At 45.0% G+C, this 18,665-nt stretch overlaps 1 protein-coding gene across 1 annotated transcript; it reads left to right on the forward strand.

The window, feature by feature from the left end:
• Window positions 1-7,657: 7,657 nt before the first annotated feature.
• OGFOD1 (2-oxoglutarate and iron dependent oxygenase domain containing 1) lies at window positions 7,658-15,659 on the forward strand. The gene is made up of 13 exons (XM_058846383.1): window positions 7,658-8,171; window positions 8,263-8,408; window positions 8,501-8,547; window positions 9,014-9,114; window positions 9,514-9,630; window positions 10,452-10,543; window positions 11,517-11,642; window positions 11,969-12,082; window positions 12,389-12,468; window positions 12,605-12,900; window positions 13,774-13,896; window positions 14,720-14,778; window positions 15,327-15,659. Exons 1-13 carry the CDS (start codon window positions 7,664-7,666, stop codon window positions 15,486-15,488), a joined length of 1,971 nt encoding a protein of 656 aa, XP_058702366.1. The 5' UTR covers window positions 7,658-7,663; the 3' UTR covers window positions 15,489-15,659.
• The last annotated feature ends 3,006 nt before the right edge of the window (window positions 15,660-18,665 follow it).

Below are 18,665 nucleotides of genomic sequence, written 5' to 3' on the forward strand. Positions count from 1 at the left end.
AGCTAAGGAAAAATATAGAAAATTAACTTCACTTTCCCTATTTTAACTGTATCTCAGATCAGTCCAACAGAATTTTTGGGGTTGTTTCTGTCATAAGGGGCACTGAAGGAACAGATCCATGTTGCATCCCCTCCAAGCCCTGTACAAACAAATCAGTTCTGATAAAAAAAGTAGAAGCTACACTTGCCTCTAAGTACTCATTCTCCCTAAAAAAAGCAGTTCTGGTCTCCAAGTCAATTAAGACTCAAAACAGTATTTAACCCACTAATGCTATTTCATTTCTCCCGGATCTTAGGGATATTTCCTGTTCAGGGATAGAGATCACAGCATCTAAATAGGCCCTGAATGGCTTAGTTCCTCCTCATTCCAAGATCATCTGTATTCCTAAAGAAAAGTAATAAAGTTTAAAAGATGCACCTAAAAGTAAGAGACAATAAGGAAAAATAAAACTAATAAACAGAAGGAAAAATAAAACTTAAAAAAACTTTTAAAAAATCACCAAAAAGCAAAAACCAACAATGAAAACCAAACCAAACCCAAGACAAACAGAATCTTAACCATATTGTTTAATGTTGTACAAAACAAAAAATTGGTATTACAATGAAAAGGGATTAGAACACTGGTAGCCCATTGCCATCTCTCTAGCTAAACAGTTGAGATTTACTTCTCTGTTCATACCATAGAATGTTTAGTGGCCTTCAAGAACAGAATGACTTAAAAAAATCCTTGTGTCACTTATTTGTTTCTCTACAGTTCAAAGCTGTGCTCACAGAGACGGCTTCTTCTAATGGAGTCTTCAGGTATATAGGAATTCAGTTGTAAATAAAGTTGAACCTAAAATTAAAAGGATTACACCAAGTGAGGAATTTTCATTCTTATTTTTTAAGGGCATTTTTGAATAAATAAGCAAAGGTTTTGTTTCTGCTCTGGATAAGCCTTCACCTGACAGCACAAAAATGCATTTTTTAATAACAAAGCTTTACAGTATAGCAGGGAGCATCATTTTTAACAGCCAATCCTACACTAGCATCACACCACTGTCTCATATGGTTGCAGAAGAACTAATTATTAACATTTCATCTCCTAAAACATGTTCATACATACATATATCACAGTGAGTTACATTCCTCCATCAGCAACTCTTTTGCAGCATTTCTGCTGCCAGGCCAACCTTACATGTCCCAAGGGGAACATACAGACATACTGAAGAGAGAATTTTTCCCAACTAAGTTTCATAAATAACTGTGGAAGCAAACATCCATCTCAGCTTCCAGATGCCCAGCCTTTGGATGTGTCTGTTGCACCACTACCCAACCTGCATAACAGACAGTGTTTTGCTGGTACTCAAGAGGAAGTACCTGCTGTCTTTAGAGGAGGGCAAGCCAAAATTTGGGCTGGAGAGAAAAATACTCATCAGGAAACAAGAATATTGTGGGTAACACCAGTGCTAACATTCTGCTAACATGCGTTTTTCATCACAGTAGGTGTGTGACAGAACTACATCCCTGAGGACGAGCTGGCAGGCTGTGGGACTCCTGGCATGCCTGAACATTCTCTCAAGTAAGAGACCAGTGAGACAGACTAGTTAGCTCTGGAGAGACAAGCCACAAGCCATTTTCAGGTAAGAAAGTCAAAGCATGTATACATTGCAAGAGAAAGGAAAAAAATACAGCTATCCCTACAGATATTTGTGTCATAAAGATGCTACACTTCATTAACTCTACTAGAGTGTAAAAAATCCACTACATTTAACCAGCACAAAGCTGTGATAACATGCACACCTAACTGAGTGTTTCAAACTCACGTCCTGATTTTAACTCTCCATCTGTCCACAGTAGCTACAAGAAGCTGTTCCTCAGTCTGTGCACTGCCTTATCCTCACTGTCTTCCATGTCTTCCATGTTGTCTAGCTGCAACTGCTAGGTAGGACTTTGGTGCTAGCCAGTTGTGATCAGTGCCTCGGAAATGTCCATTACAGCTCATCTGAAGCAGAATCTTTGGGATTGATGCCACCTTTTTAAGTTGGTTTCTGCAGCACCTTGCCTTGCACTGGTGTCCCCCAGCTAATGTGTTCCCAAGAACTACTATACAAATACGACATACCTGCTCAGAAGTTGAGGAAGGCTGGAAATAATGGGTCCATATCCTGGTGCATTGTCATAGAGCTCAAACAATGGTGCAGCAACCAGCTTGTAATTTTTGGGGACTGCAAACAAAGCTAAAACCAAATACAAGTTGATGAATCAGAAAAACCAGCACACATGCAGCCAACATACCATCATGCCACATAGACCTCAAAACAAATTCACTACATGGAGCACTCAAACAGGTTTATTCCTTTTCTAGGTAAATATAGGATTCACGTGCTGTACACCAACTGATGCAGGAACAGGAATGAAAATTTACTAGGTACTCATGTTCAAAGGATCATCTACCTTCAAAACAAATACCAGTTTTTGACTTTTTTAGTGATCAACTACAAACATACAATCAACTGCAAGCATACAATCACAACTTGATTTTCCTTGAGTGAAATGTAAGCATTTAAACATTGTTACAAATACAACACTTTGATGCAAAAAAAAAACACTTACCCTTTTCTTGAAGCTGGACCAAAAAAAGCTTTTTGTGTTCTTTTGGCTTCGTAATATGAGCTGGGATATATGGATACTAGAATAAAAATGGCAAAATACAGTTGTACAGAGCTCTGAAAATATTGCGTAATCTTAAGTGCTACTTTATAAATTATCAATCCCTGTACAAGCTTTCAATGTGTCACATATTGTTCTTTCATGGCATCAAATAAAGAAAACCATTTTCATAAGAAAGCACTTAAGAAAGGAATGCTGTTGCTGTCACAACTATTGACAGGGTCTAAAGTGGCATCAATACTTCACGAGCAGTTAAAACAACTCAATAAAACAGAAATGCATAAAAGCAAACTAAGCAATGATTTTCAATATTAAAGCCCTTAGAAATAAGGTAGTGAGACTAATTTATTCACAGAGCATCTGTTTCATAAGCAGCAGTGCAAGAGTCTCCACTGTGGCTACAAAAGGAATTGAAATGGTGCATCTGTCTCAGCATAGACCTGGAAGCCAGTACATCCAGTGGTCTCTCATCCACCAGGACAGGTGTGAGAAGGGAGATGAGTTTCCATTAAAAAAAACGCTGTTGTTTCTCTTCAGTCATAGAAAGGAGATGAAACAGATAAAACCCAGAAAAACTAATTGCTCAGACAGCAGGTACTCAAGAAGCCCACCTGGATCTGGAAGGCTGGAGACTTTTAGAAGTACAAAAAGAATTTAACCAAAGAAGATGGAAGCCCACAGGGGTACTTACCTGTGGAGGTTCGAAGTTTGGTCTCCACCAGTTGCCAATGCAGTCATCAATCACCCAGTCTTGCTGAACACCATCCTGACGACCTAGTATCTATCAAAAATCCAGTACTAATCAGACCTCAAACTACCTCAAGGAAATTGTTTTAGTAAACACATACTGGAAGCACACAGACTTGCTGTAATATATGGCTGATGCAGTTCATAACTGCTCTGAGACAGCTTTCAACAGAACTGTATACTATTTTTGTATAAAGTAAGATTTATTTTTTTTTTAGTAAAAGCCTCAGCTGGTAGGACAAGGGCACTCTAGAATGCTTTTCAAAATCTATGCTATACTCAGTTGGACTGAGTCCTATCAGACCAATGGGAAGAATAAAATACATTGTTACATTATCTAACAGAATTAATTCAGTTGGAGAAAATGGTACATTGGGAGGACTATCTCAAAGGCAAGTCCCCATCAGTTGTCCTCCACAACATATTTTATTGCTCATCTCTACACTCACTTGCCTGATGCCAGTCAGAAAGCAAAGCTGCAAATGAACACAGGACTTGAGCAGCGGGAAGGAGTCAGCCACACTCATGATGCAGATAAATGAAAACTTGACTGCTTTATTTGTTAACTACCTGAGAACATCACAAAAGCAACAAAATAACAACAGTGGTAAGAAGACTACTCTATTGCTTCAGCTTATTCTGGTAATTCTAAAATAATCAACATTCTGCCATAGTAACATAATGAAAGAAAACAGACCTCTGTCATTAGGCGCTTGAGTCCTTCTACCTCATCTTCTCCTGGATTCAGTTCACCACCAGGTCTGTTAAAATAATCAATGGTGAAAGCCAAAGTTATTTTATTGCATTTACCCATCTTCACAGGTAAATTCCAGTGTGCTTACAGGCAGAGAGTTACATATTCACTTATGGCTCCTCAATCAGAAGTTCCAAATCTAGCTTTGCTGAATTTGAAGGCAGCAGGACAGCTTTCACCAAAACTAAAACTAAAATGGCTATGTCCCTAAAAAAATAACCATTGCATAAAATACTTTCAGCTCAGCAGGACAAAGCATAACAATCCACATGATAATAAATGGGACCCTTATAGGATAAACTTTTAACAATAATAACCAGAAGCTGAAGGGCCGTAAATACTGCCTGTATTTGTTCTTATCACTAAACCAGCACTCACTGAAGCACACAGAAATCAGAAAATAAAACTCATGCGGGAAAACGATGCAGGATTACTCATTTTCATCATTACAGCATTTTACAGATCATTACAGTCTTGCCTAGTTTGTCTGCAACAACCCTTCAAATCAAGATACCAAAACAAATCTAGATGTAAAATTAGACTTAACACACAAACAAAATTGAGAATATAAAATGTTAAAACAGAAGAACAAGAACACAAGCATGGTAATGTGAGACAAGTCAAGGCCACCTAGTTTAAAAAAGAAAATCACCACCATCACTACAACCATATTGAAACACTAATCTTCATCCTGCTGTGATAACTATGAGATGAACTGAAGCAATTTTCTCAAATTTAGATGCCTACCTTTCTTGCTATCCAGCTCAGCCATTAGTTTGTAAACAGGTGTCATTCTGCACTTACAGAGGGTTAGTCCTGACCTTCACTTGCCCATTTTTACAAGCACAGCATAAGCTACTGAAGCATAATAGCTTTCACAATGCAAGTACAACAAACCAATTGCTGATAATGAGTTTTAAACAAGACTTTATTGTAGTGATGCACTGTAACTAAGATTCCCAGACAGTTCCAAACTAAATCATCCCCCTCACGAGCAAATACACTTTAGATTAAAGCCCCACCATTCAAAAAATACTTTCCAGACTAAGTCTTTACAAGCAATGAATCCCCATTGAGAAGTTGGCCACAGTTTAACCTCTAGCCCACACGTTTAGCGACAATGAACTGAAGTTACACTTAAGAAACAGACACTTACAGCTTGAAAAAAGTCGTACCCAGCTGCAGTAACAGCACATGGGGCAGCCTGTGCTCATGCACAATCAGAACTCCTTCCACTGTCCGCCTCATGCCAATCTTGTCAAACTCTTCTCTCATGCGCTGAAACCGAGCTGCCACAGAACTGTCCTTCTCATACAGAGGCTCCTTTGTGCCAAAGGTGTAATTTGTCAGAGGATACCTGTAAGGAGGAGAAAAAATGTTACTACTGCATAAGAAATCTAACTTTAAATCATCATGACACAGCATCTAGCCTGAGGCAAACCCTTCACTGCTTGACGGGTAAGTCATAGTGCAGGACTAAAATCTTCTTTGGTGGCTTCTGAGGTCCCTGTCCCAGGAAGATCTGCACTATGGAACACACAAGTACAGATAGTCCTGATGAGCTGCACTCTAGCCTGGTGCAGGCTCAAAAGAAGGAAAAGAAGCACAGAACCAACTGTCATTCAACAGTCACCCTCTTTGATCTCCATGCTGCAGGGAAAAGGCAGCTGAAGCTCTGAAAGGAGCTAGAAAAGAAACTGGAGGAAAAGCTCTGCTGGGAAGGAAGGAAGCCGCACAGGACTGCAGGTTTTTTTTGCTGCAGATGTAATGAGAGCCTGAGAATTAACTGTTAGAAGTGGTTTTGTTTTGAAGTGGGAAATCAGACATGTGGATCACAAAAGAGGAGAAATGTTGAGTTTCGGAGTACAGGGTTGGGAGCCTGAGGAAAGATCAAGAGTGTGAGCAGGTCCCTCTGTTGGGCTGGTGCTGGGGTCCTGCACCAGCAGGATAGTGATAATGCAGTGGAAACTCAGCAATTCCTCCAGGTAAGAGAAACTGAAAACAGAAAAGAAAGGTTAGGCAAGAAATGGGTCAGTCCAAGACAGCACAGAGGGCAACAGGGGAGTGTTACTGCACAATTAAATCCATATAATAGAGAGGTCTGATGGCAGGAGACCTGGAGGAAACACAGAATCGTCCAGCTAAATCCAAAGGGAGAAGAAAATGGTTCTGGGCAGAGCAGTGATGAGTTATCACCATGGTTTTACTGACTTGTAGCACACAACTGAATTATCAGAATGAATGACTGATCTTATGTTTTCCTTGAGATGCCTCTTGGTATGGATTCTTTCCCCAAACATGCCAAACTTTAGTAGCGTACACTGGTCCCCCCTCCTCCTCCTCCAATTTTCCTCATGTTTTACAGTGGTTAAAATAACAAGTCAGTTGCCATTGTCATTGTCTACATGAGCCTTTTCTCATGTAGACAAGTATGCCAAAACAACCAGTTTCCAAACCACAGATTCATTTACTAACAAGCTCTCTCACTTCCATTTACAGTTTAAAACCATCTACATTTGGTTTTCCATTCATTTCTGGTTTTAGATACACAAATGGCTTTAATAATAACCTATTACACTAACCCATACTATACTGATGTGGCTGCATTAGTCTGTACATCAAAACCCTCAGCCTCAACTTTAAAAAATGCTGCTTGATAAAACAGCTTCATGAGTCTTAGCTTCAGAAACCTGACAGAACTATTCCAATTTCTGAAGTTCGCACTTGAACTTTCACATAACTCTGTAAATTAACTTAGCTACACTAAAAAATGACAAAAGTGTCAGTGATTAATAGCTAAAATTGAATATTGACAGTTATAGCTAACATTTGCTGGTTATTGCAACTTGACAGATGCACATAGCAAAGAACACGTCCCAAATCCAGAAGAAGCAAAATATATGATTTCTCATATAAAATATATGAACACTCATTAGTAAGTAGTTTGTATCTATGATGATTTTCTGTGGTAGCAAGCACTTTGAATTTAAATGCCAACACCTGTACCAGACAATCCACAAACACCAGGCACATCCAGCCACATCCTACTGACTGCCCAGGGTCAGCTCAAATCCCAGCGAGGCCAAGAAAAAACTCTGTGTCTCTCTGCCGCCTTTCTGGATGCTTATAAGAGCGCGAAAACGCCTGTGATGCTCAACACACCTAAACCTTTCCCGTGTTACTTGGGATTCACATCTCCCGAGCCAGACGCTGTATTTAAGCACTAAAGTGTTTACACCAAATACTTCACGCTTCCCCGAAGGCCGGCAAACCCTCGGTACCCTCAGCGCGGCTCAGCAGCCCCTGTGAGGGGGGCGAGCCCCCATCGGCACACGGGCTCTGCCACCACTGGGCCCCAGCCCTCCGAATGGCCGGGACCCACCGGACCTAGCACGGCCGGCACTGAGGGAAAACCCAGCTGAGCCTGCTGAGGGAGCGGGGACGAGCTCGTCAGCGGGAGGGGACGGGAGGGGGCAGAGCCAGGCAGGCCCGAGGCGGCGCTCACAGGTTGATGGTCCTTTCCAGCGTGAGCGGCTTCGTCTGCTGGATGTACTTGTTGCCGAACTGGTTCACCCCGCGGGGCCAGCCGGTCTGCGAGCGGTTGGGCGGCACCACGGACATGGCGAGAAGCGGCGGGAACAGGCGGCGGGAGCGGTCGATCAGTTCTGGGCGCCGGGAGCGGCGTCCGCCATTAACGCCCGCCCAGCCCACAGCGCCGCGCGCCGCCTGCCGGGACCCACCGCGCTCCGCTCACACCTCTCCTCGCTCACTGGCCAACGGCTTCCCATCCCGCCCCCGCGCGATCCGATTGGACACTGCGGGCGGAGCGCGGGGGCCGCAGGGAGTTGTAGTCCGGCCGGCCGGTAGCATGGCCACCAAGCGTCACGGAGCGGTACCGCCGGCGGCGGCGAAGCGCGGGAGGCGCGAGGCGCGCACTGAGCTCTGCGCGGCCCTCGGGGACGCGGCGCTGCGGGAGCGCGCGGGGGCGGCCTGGGCCCGCGGGGAGCGGCTCCGGCACGGTACGGCCCGGCCGGGCCCGCGGGGAGCGGCTCCGGCACGGTGTGGCGTGACCCGGGTGCCCGCCCCTCACCGATGGCCCTTCCCTTGCAGAAGCGGTGGCGCTGGAACCGGCACCGTTCCGGCACGGTGTCATTCCCGGTTTTCTGGCGGGCCCGACGTTCGCGGAGGCGTTGCGGGATGAACTGCTGGGCCTCGGCTTCCGCGAGCGGCGCAATGACCTGCTCTCGCTGCGGCAGGTGGGCCCGGGGCCGAGCTGAGCCGGGCTGAGCTGGGCCGAGCCGAGCCACCCTAACCCCCGTCCCTTCTTCTCTTCCATGGGCCGCCGCAGTCCGAGGAGCTGGGGGCAAGCCCGGAGCCCCACGTCGCCGCCCTGAGGTAAAGCGTGGGCTCGGGGCTTTGCTCTCTCTGGGTGGGGAAGAGCTGTGGTGGCTCCTCAGGGAGGGTGATTGCGGGGTGAGACCGCGGCGTGTCCACCTTCTACCCACGTATTCAGGCCAAAAACCGGCCCTGGAGCGCTGAATCTGTTCTGTGCTTGTCATAGGCACTGAAGTGTTCAGCTTTCATCCATGCTCAGCTCTCCTCCATCTGTTACCTCTGAAACGCTTCCCGGTGCACCTTCCGACTGGTTGCATGCTTGCTGCTGGTTATTGCCAGCAGTGCTGTGAGCGCTGGGCTGTATTCCTGGCCAGCACCTGTGTGGTTCTACAGGAACACACTGTCACTCACAGCAACAGCACCTGTAACTGTTTAAATAGCTGGCAGGGAGACAGTACATTAGTTTAGTCTACGATGATATATTTTATAACAGAGGAGGATACTTACTGTGTGCTTATCTTTTCAGGCATGCTCTGTGTGAAGAATTCCAAGCGTGGCTTTCTGCTGTGACCCAGATAGCACTGGAGCCAACTATTGACATATCCTGTGCTAAATATGAATATACTGGTCAGTCTATAAGTGATCCTTTCCCTAGAGCTTCTGTGCATGTGTAGGAAACAAAATGTCTTTAGGATACCTAATTTTATTCAAGTTCCAGAGGGTCCCAGAGGCTGTCAGCAGCAAAACAGTGTCTGAAAATGAAGTACAAATTATGAAAAAATTGTTGCTGGTGTATAACTGCCTGTACCTTCAGAGCGACCCGATCTGTCAATTGCAGTGTAGTCCAACAGAAGTGAATCTTGCAGATCTCAGGCTGGTGATGCTGATGAGTGAAAATGCAGTTCTTGGGAAGAGCATGTTTTTTATTGTCATATCCTTGTGGGGACAAAGCTGGGAAGCAGTTGTTAGAATGAATCATGCATATACTGGAAAGATGCTACAGCAGCAAAACGTGTGAAATTGCAGATGTCTTGCTGTGCCACGATGATGAGCTGGAAGGTCGGAGCATTGCTTTCATCCTGTACCTCGTCCCACCCTGGGAGAAAAGTGATGGGGGAACGTTGGATCTGTACAGCACAGACGGTAAAAGCTCCAAGCTCAGCCTCAGGTGGATGAAAAAGATGAAGCTTATGTGCCACTTACAGCAGCTCTCACCTCAAACAGTAGAAGGGAGATAAAGAGTTTCTCCTTTGTTCAGAGAAGATGATGTATAAGTAAAATGTGCCCTGTAGGGATGAGCTGTAGCAGGCTTTGCAGACACTGCTAACAGGCAACAGCAGACAAACTTTTGGAAGGGTCAAGAGTAGAGGCGAGATGGCAGCAATGCCAGTAAATGTGCTTGGAACTCCAGACTGATGACAGTAACTTCCCTTTCTAGCTGCAGAACCACAGAATGGTTTGGATTGGAAGGGATCTTAAAGCTTATCTTGTTCCAGCTTGTCTGCTGTAGGCAGGGACACCATCTACTAGATCAGGTTGCTGCAAGCCCCACTGAGCATTTCTAGGATGGGGCATGCACAGTTTCTCTGGGGAACCTGTGCCAGTGCCTCACTGTTAATAGTAAAGAATTCCTTTCTAATAGCTAATCTAAACCCACCCTTTCTTTGAAGCCATTCCCTCTTGTTCTGTTTTTCCATATCCTTGTCTGTCCCAAGTACTTCTACAACATTATTGGTAGCTCCTTTTGGCACTGGAAGAGGCTTTAGGTTGCCCCAGAACCTTTTCTCCACGCTGAACAGCCCCAAGTTTCTCTTCCTGTCTCCATGCAGGGGTGCACTGATTCCTCACCAAGCTGTTGCTCTGAGCTCTATCCCTTACACCCAGGTGTCCCACCAGTCACAGAGTCATGAAGTCAGAGAGAAGTCCCAGTTCATATCTTAATCAGGATATGTTTTCTTCCTCAGAACATTTTCAGCCACAGCAAATCACCAAGTCATTAGTGCCTTCATGGAACACACTGGTTTTCTTTGAAGTGTCTCCAGTCTCTTTCCATCAGGCAAGGAGCTGTCTCTTGTTAATTTTTTAATCCTCATTGTTGTGGTTATTCATTCTGTGTGTTATTACAATCCTGATGGGGAGGGAGAAGAACTGTGGTTCTAAGTTCTGTGTTCTGAAGAGAGGACTTCAAGGACTTTAAGGAGGACAAGAACCAACAAAGCAAACTTTAAACTATCAGTCTAGCTGCATCATTCTGGGAAAGAAAAATTTCCATTTCTATTTTGTGTTATTATCCTGGCAAGCCACTGCTATTAATTTGGCTCTCACTTTTTTCTGTTAGTTGGCTTGTTTTGAACTAGCTCACATTTTTGATGTGGTGGTTATGACTTTGCTCCAGAGGAGCTCCTCAAGCCACCCATCACCTAGCCAACAGTGCAAGGGCACTGTGCAGATATGGCTGTACCCCCTCAGTGACACAGACATGGTGCAGTGCCCTGCAGCAGAAATGCTGATACAGTTAAGGAGTACTCTGACACTTTCCAGGAAAATGCCTGTGAACAAGATGAATAATTTGGGGATCTGTATGACACAAACACCTGACAGAAATCTGACCCTCCTGCATACTTGAGTTACCAGGGACTGTATCAAACAGGGCCAGAGAGCAGAAGGCTGGAGAGGAAGATGATCAGTGATATAGGTTGGGCATGTCCTGACCTAGGCCACTTGGGGGCTATTTTTGTGTAATTTATGTTCTACAGTTGTTATTTAACAGCAGCCTCTACTTGGTCACTGCCTTGATTGTTTTCAGGTAGTGACTTAATTTTGTCTTAAAAATCCATGACTCAGAGTTCTCAGAGGGAGAGAGAGAACGGATTCTCTGCGAGCTTGGAGTAAAAGCTTAGACTGGAATTCTATAAATTTGCAATGGACTTCAAGTCCATTTGCAATGGAGCCAAGTCCATCTCCTGTTATGAGTTTGCATGGTAGCCAGTCCTGTCTAACCAGTGATGTGCTGCCCAATGCTGTTGCAGGTGTCAGAAGTTCTGTCACAGAAGTGCCGCCTGTCAGTGAGCGGTTGGTTCCACGGCCCATCTGTGGCCAGACCTCCACGGCACATTGAAGCCCCCTTGGCCAGGAGCCCACACATCCCCTATGATGTGAGTAACAAGCCTGCATCTGCATTTCTGTCTCTGTCCTGTTCCTGTAATACCTGCTAGGGAATGCATCAATGCACTGGGGATGCTTTAATCTTTATTCCATTCTCCTTTTCATTTCCTGTCCATATTTGTAGCCAGTTTCTCTCTTATGCATCTTTGTATGTTTGGTATGCCTACAGTAATTCAGAGAATGTGGTGAATACCTGTGGTGCAATGAAATAAAGCAATGGAGTGTGTTTGTGTGTAGGACTTCGTGTGGCCAGCTCGGTATTGGAGAATCTCCTTCACTTTTGAAAATTCAGTGTTCTAATCCATTTCTCTTCCAGCATGAAATATTGTATGAGTGGATCAATGTCGTTTATTTGGACATGGACTCCCAAGCTCAAATCCAGGAGGAATTTGAGGAGCGATCAGAAATTCTCCTGAAAGACTTTCTTAAGGTGAGCATTCAATTTGATGTGATCTGCCAGAACTGGTCAGAGGGCTGGCAGGTACCACATGGCACGAAGACTGGGAAAGGGCTTGCTTTCACATGATAAAACACCTTCTAAGTTTCACACCTGAAGGGGAATGGACCAGGTGACCTCCAGAGGCCCTTTCCAATCTCAGCCACTCAGATTCTGTGGAATGATCCCTCTGACTGCCTGTACATTGCTGTATGGGGACTCAGCAAAAATAAAACACTTGTCTTCAGCCTTCTTTTCCCGGGAGCTAAATGCTAACATTTCTGCATCTCATTCTCCTAGAAAGAGAAATACCAGCTACTATGTGAAGCATTAGAGAACAAAGAGATCCAGTGGAGTAGTCGGGGGCCAGCCAATAAAAGGTGGGGAACAACAGTGTGCTGCACCTGGTGATCAGGCTGAGCAGCAGCTGCCATGAGGCCGCTCTGGTCAATGCTGTCCCTCTGGACATGGTTCTTGTTGGCTCTCCTGCAAGGAGACACATGTCCTGTCTTTCAGACTCTATGAGGCAGCAGAGGAAGACAGCCTCCCTGATACCCTGAAGAAATTTCTGCAGCTGCTGCGTTCTGAGGCCTTATTTCTACTGCTTTCCAACTTCACTGGCCTAAAACTGCACTTCCTGGCTCCCTCTGACGAGGATGAAGATGCTGAGGAGGGACAAGCAGCAGACACTATTGGGCACAGCAGTCCCAAACCTGGGCAGGAAGAGACTGAACGACCAGCTAATGGCAATCCCCATCAGCCACACCAGCCTGAGAACACCCCTGAAGCACAGGACAGTGAGACACAGGGTGGTGAGTAGAGCAGCAGTAGTGTGAAGGGATTCAAACAAAATTTCCAGTGATTTTCCTGGAACTAGTGTTTCACCTTGTACTGCAACCAGCACAAGGCACGAGCACAAACATGGGACTTTGAAGCATGTTAGATTATCTGAAATCAGTGACCATTGCAAAAGAATTTGGAGTAAATCAATGACTAATTTGAAAATACCATTTTAAACATACCTAGGTCTTAAAGGTGGGACTTTTGGGGGGCAGGGGGCTGTTAATCTTTTGTCAATAGTTACGTGGTTTCTACATCCACATACCCCTGCTTCATATAAAGCATAATCTTGTATGAGATAATAAATCCAAAAGAGAAAGGTGAGCAGGTCAGAAGTAAAATAATTTTAGAATTAGAAAATTGATACCTAAAACTAGGCAAAAAGGATTCAACCTTTCAGAAGACAGCCTAAACAACCATTTAGTTGTCAGCAGTGACAACTATCAAAGATTAGATTAATTTTGGATTTTGATTGCTGATGTTTGTTTAAAACAGTGGCTCTAAAGTTTAAGGGTAAACTTTTTGAAAATGCTCATCCTGCTCTATGTCCTGCAAGTTAGTGGACACTGGAATAAAAGTCCTACTGAAAAAAGCCCACCAGAGCACTTACCAGGAACAAAGGCTGTATGGAGCAAATCTTGGTCCCCCTCCTAAACATTGTTCCAAGTACCTAACCTAGAGTCACCTCTAGGAAAGATACTGACATGTGATCTGTAGTTTTACCCTTTTTTCACTGGGGCCAGCAGACAATTTCACAGTGCTGTGAGATCACTGACCTCCTCACATGCTTTGAGCTCAGCTGATGTGGCTTCATGGCTCTCACTGAGTTTTGTGCCCTCTCCTAGGCTCAGGCACTCCTGTGTGTGCAGGGGAGCTGCGACACTGGACCCATGGGCACTACACTCTTGTCCACGACTCTCAAGCCACAGAATTTGCTCTTGACCTGCTCTTCTTCTGTGGCTGTGAAGGTAAGTGGATGAGAGAGAGATGTCAGACTCTCCTTTTACAAGGTTTGCATAAAGGAATGACTTCTGAGTTCTCAGAAGTCTCCGTGCTAAAACATTAAAAATTTCCCTGCTTTTTCCTACATAAAAGGTGTCTGTAGACTTTGTCCTAGTCCTCACTTAGGCATAAACCCTGGTTTCAATTGTCCTCCTTGTGTTTGGGATTGTGGCCTTGGAATCATCTCTGGCTTTTCCCGCATTTGCCAGGAGGTGGCGCTTGGACAGAGGGAAAGGCTGAGTCTCCCAGACCTTTCCTCCTAAGCAATGGCTCACGATGGCCACAATACCCACCAGGAGGGTTCCACCCCTTTCCTCATCAGAATTATCACTACACCTCCAATTCACAAAGCCCAGGGAAGGTTTTCAAAAGTTACTTTAGGCATGTTTAGGCATTTTGGGTTGATTGCTAGTTAGATAGTGTTAAAAAAAATCTAAACACAAGCATCTTAGACTAGATGAGGCCAGAATGTACAGCTGAAACCATCTGGCACATGCTGATGATTATACTGAAATCTTTTAGCATATCTGCTAGGGTAGAACTGTTCTACAGGTGAGGAACAGTGCACCAAACAACTTTATATAGACCATCTACCATAAAAGGCAAATCCAGTATATTTGCTTCAAGTTGTTTCTGAACAGAAGAAAACAAATAGACTTGCAGGAAGTAAATACTTACCTTTTATCCAGTAGGTTTGGGGAACGGGGTGAAAAAATGGCATCTCCTGGAAGGCTGCATGGAGCCTGGACAGCACTGAGGTTTCTAAGAATCTTTCTTTTCTATTTTAAGACTGGGATCCTGAATATGGTGGCTTTACTTCCTACATTGCTAAAGGTGAAGATGAAGAGGTAAGGACCTCAATTGCTAGCTGCAAATCAGATAAAACTGTTTAGGGTGGAGAGACATAATTACACTTTGCATAACATAATGCAGAGGGTGCTCAGTAGCACAGTGGAGCCTTCTTGGCCCAGTCACTGCTCATGGGTGACACTCTGGCCTCAGCTTCAAGAGGCTGCTGTTCACCTAAAGCATGAGACCTGGGCCCTGAGAGTGCCTCATAGCACCTGCACCCAGGGCCATTGGGAAGCCTGCCTTGAAGGGACACTAGGCTGTAGCAGAGAGAACATTTTTCCAAGGAAGTGCTATTCAGTGGGGTCACGTTTAGCATTGGTACTAGTGACAGTGCTGAGCAGTCACACTAGTAAGAAGTCCAGAAGCCCTTAATGTATAACAGTGCTTCAGGTAAAGGGTATTAAAATGAAAATAGTGTCACAGTTCATCTTCTAACATCAGACCTTTGTTCTAACTAACTTTTGACACTGTTTTGTCTTTTGTTAAGAATTTTACCAGTTATTTTTGTGAAACTGATTTACTTCCTTATCTTTGTGTCCTCTAGCTGTTGACAGTGAATCCAGAGGACAACTGCTTGGCCTTAGTTTATAGAGACAAAGAAACTATGAAGTTTGTGAAATACATCAATCATCGAAGCTTGGCACGCCTGAACAAGCATCCAAACAGAACAGGATTTTGGGATTTTTCCTTTGTCTATTATGAGTGATGGTGCAGTGTGACCACTGGCACAGAGAACAGTGGTGGGTGGTGGGCAGGTTCCTACCCAGACATTCAGCTCTGACCTAAGCTCAGACAAACTTTGCTCCTGCAACGCCATCACACTGCATAATATGTTGGCAGATGGTTTTTTTAACTGTAAAAATGGAAATTCAGTCTTCTCCTGAGCCCATTGTGACATGCTCTCAACTGCTTTTAATGCTCTGTGGGTGAGGTTGTCACACAGCTGGCAGCTTTCCAGCTGTTCTGTCATGGGAGCAGCACAGTGGCATCTCTGACCCGTCAGGGTGAAAATTACAACTGTACATTGCCCCAAGCTGCTGACTGACCAATTTTATTAAAAAAAAAAAAAAGGAAATGGGTCAGTTAAATGTTTCATACACTGGTTGGGCAAGTTTTGTTACAAGATGCCCAACACATTTGCTGAGGCTTAACTGTGTTGCCGAGACAAAAATAAAGGAGCTGACATGGGAAATATGAGGTTATTCCAGCTGCACAACTCTGTGGAGTTGGGAAGGAAGACAGTGAGGCTATAAAGGCAGGGGGAAGGACTTGGCACCATAAGAAGGAGCAGAATTTATTATGCTAACTGCTGTGCAGACAGACCTAGACACAGCCCTTTTTCCAAAGAATTTACAAGGTGAACAGCCAAGAAATCTGTTCCTGCACACTCTCCTTGGGTTGTTCTGAGGCTCCAGCCTCAGAACAGGGGCCAGGGCCTGGAAGCAGGAATGAGGTAACTGACCTTTTACTGCCTTGGTGTCCACAGGTAGTAGGGAGGTCACCCAACAGCATGGCCTTGTGTCCTTCTGGTTGCGTCCTGGGATCTGCTGGGTTTTAACACGGCTTCTGTCACTGGAGATCAGCTCAGATGTTTTGAGGCAGCAACCAGCCAAGCCCTGTGGTAAACACTGTAAGAAAGGCAGTGAGTGTGGCCTTGTTGCAGCACCTCCCTGCATGTTTTCAATACTGTGCACCTGCCCAACATTCACTGCAAGCAGGACTGTGCCAGACTCACCTCTGAGGTATCCAGCCCACCAAGAGTGCAGCAGAGCTGTACCAATGCTTCAGGAGACAGAGTGCAGAACACCCTGCTGGAGGCTCAGCCCTGGCCTGCACCTGCTTGCCTGAAACTTTTTTTTGGCACTGAGAGACAGGTGCTCTTCCAGCTCATGCAAGCCAGACAGTGGAGGCTGTGGGTTTGTAGTAAGCTGGGGAGTGTGCATGTTGCATCACTCCTGTCCTGTCACCTCTGGGTGGGGAGAGGGTAGATTTGGATTAAAGTCTGCTCCTTCTCCCAGTCCAGACCTGTTGTTGGAGGCCACCACAGTGGTGTAAGACCACAGCTAGCAGCACAGGAGCAGTGAACTCAGCAAGGCTCACTGTTGACATGAGAATTCTGCACTTTTCCTAAGCGGGTGGGATGTCCTGTGGGCATCTCTGCGTGAAGATACAGGAGCAACACCCTTCAGCTTCGACCCCAAAACACAGAGTTCTAAAAAAGGAGTCCCTGAAGCAGTTGGCAGGAACCCCTGCCATTGCTTCCAAAGGGAATGGTAACTCAGCCCCTGCAGGTGCCAGAGCAAGGGGCCAACGCTGCTGTTAGTGCTGCACAGGACTCTCTAGTTCCAGTGTCAGTTCCATCATCCCAGATGATGAGCAGCTGCTCAGTTCTAGCTACTCCTTCATGCTGTGTTGGGCAGGAAGGATGGCTGGGAGGTGGTTGCCCCAAGCTGCTGTTGCAAGATCTTGTTCATATTCAGACTCATTTCCCAAAGCCAGCATCTCTGTGCGCTGCCAAAACTCTCTTGCTCAGTTTTAATCTCCCTTTGTCACTTACAAAGACAAGGGGCTGAAGCTAGAAACAAATCCTGAAGTGAGGACAGAACTCTCTGAATCATGGTTTCTGAGGTACTTTTCTGCCTTTTGGGGCAGCAGCTCTTCCTGGGAATAAAGCAGTTCTTATTCTGAGCTCTCCCCTAGAACAAGACAAGTAATGGAGGTTTCAAAGAAAAAAAATAAAATTTGGGTCATTTGGAACAAAAGTGACAGACACCATGGCTATTCAAAGCACAGTCTGCTAGGCAAAGTTGGGAGTAAATTCATTAACAAAACAAAGTTACTTCTTTGACTACATTGTGAGTCTAAGAATGTATGTGGTAGACCTTGGAACATCCTTCCAGGAGACTGGGAAGAAGTCAGGCTCTTTAGAGCTTGCTGCTTTTTAATAGTAAGTGTTACACTAGAGGGCATACCAGCCTCTGCTTGAGTAAGCCCCTATCTACCTGATCACACAAGGAACCACCCTTCCTCTGGTGACTCAGATGAAGTAATTTAAGAAGCCAAATTTGCAGTTAGCTTTCAAAGGTTTAAAAATGAACATGTCTCTGCTCTCCCACCCTTCCTTGTTAGGTCCTAAAGCCACAGGCAGCCCCAGGCATGACTGGTGCTGCAGGTACAGAGGAAAGACTTCACTCACTAAAATTTCAAATGACATGAGCTCCTAAACGAAGAGGGGCTTTCATTTATCCAGTGCCAGTAATGGGAGCTTTCTCTGTAGATGCTCTTGCTGGATTCCAGTCTGTATCTACAATTAGGTGCAGGTGCATGCAAAATACATGCATTTTTCATTTAGCAAAGGTAAAAGTTGGTTTAACAGGAAAATAAATTACAAATTTGTTGTCGGAAACTTAGATAGGGGAAATCAGCCTTACCAAAGGTCTGCACAGTGTGTGAAGGACTGACCTCACTGCCAGGAGCAGAACAGAGCTGGGATTGGCAGTGGCTGGTGCATAGTCCTGAGAATCAGACTGACAGGAAAACTGCTTTCTGATCAGAGCCACTCTCTTATCATTAAATGGAGTACATAAATGTAAGCAAGCAAGCATTAGGATTTTGAACATAAAGAACAAGAGCTTGAAACAGTGGGAACAGGTACAGCAAGTGGCAGAAAGCCCAGAACTTATGCCAGGAGACTGTTCCATAATCAAGTCTCTGAGCTCACTTGCTTAGAACAGCATGGGTGGCTCACCACCCTTCTACCAAGCAGCTGGATTTGACTTAACCAGTTTCTTAAAGGGATTCAAATGAGCTCCTGCTGCAGATTCTATCTGACACAGGTCTGCGCTTTCAGGAGCATAGTTCTCCATATGGAAAGGGCCAAGGC

The sequence above is a fragment of the Poecile atricapillus genome, chromosome 10, assembly GCF_030490865.1.
Source record: "Poecile atricapillus isolate bPoeAtr1 chromosome 10, bPoeAtr1.hap1, whole genome shotgun sequence".
NCBI lineage: Eukaryota > Metazoa > Chordata > Aves > Passeriformes > Paridae > Poecile > Poecile atricapillus.

Bases quoted from the DNA above. Each gene is read 5' to 3' on its own strand.
- OGFOD1 (XM_058846383.1), top strand. From the start codon at position 7,664: ATGGTCCTTTCCAGCGTGAGCGGCTTCGTCTGCTGGATGTACTTGTTG. The intron at 12,083-12,388 runs GTGAGCATTCAA...TCATTCTCCTAG, and splicing joins TCCTGAAAGACTTTCTTAAG to AAAGAGAAATACCAGCTACT. The intron at 12,901-13,773 runs GTGAGTAGAGCA...GCCCTCTCCTAG, and splicing joins GGACAGTGAGACACAGGGTG to GCTCAGGCACTCCTGTGTGT.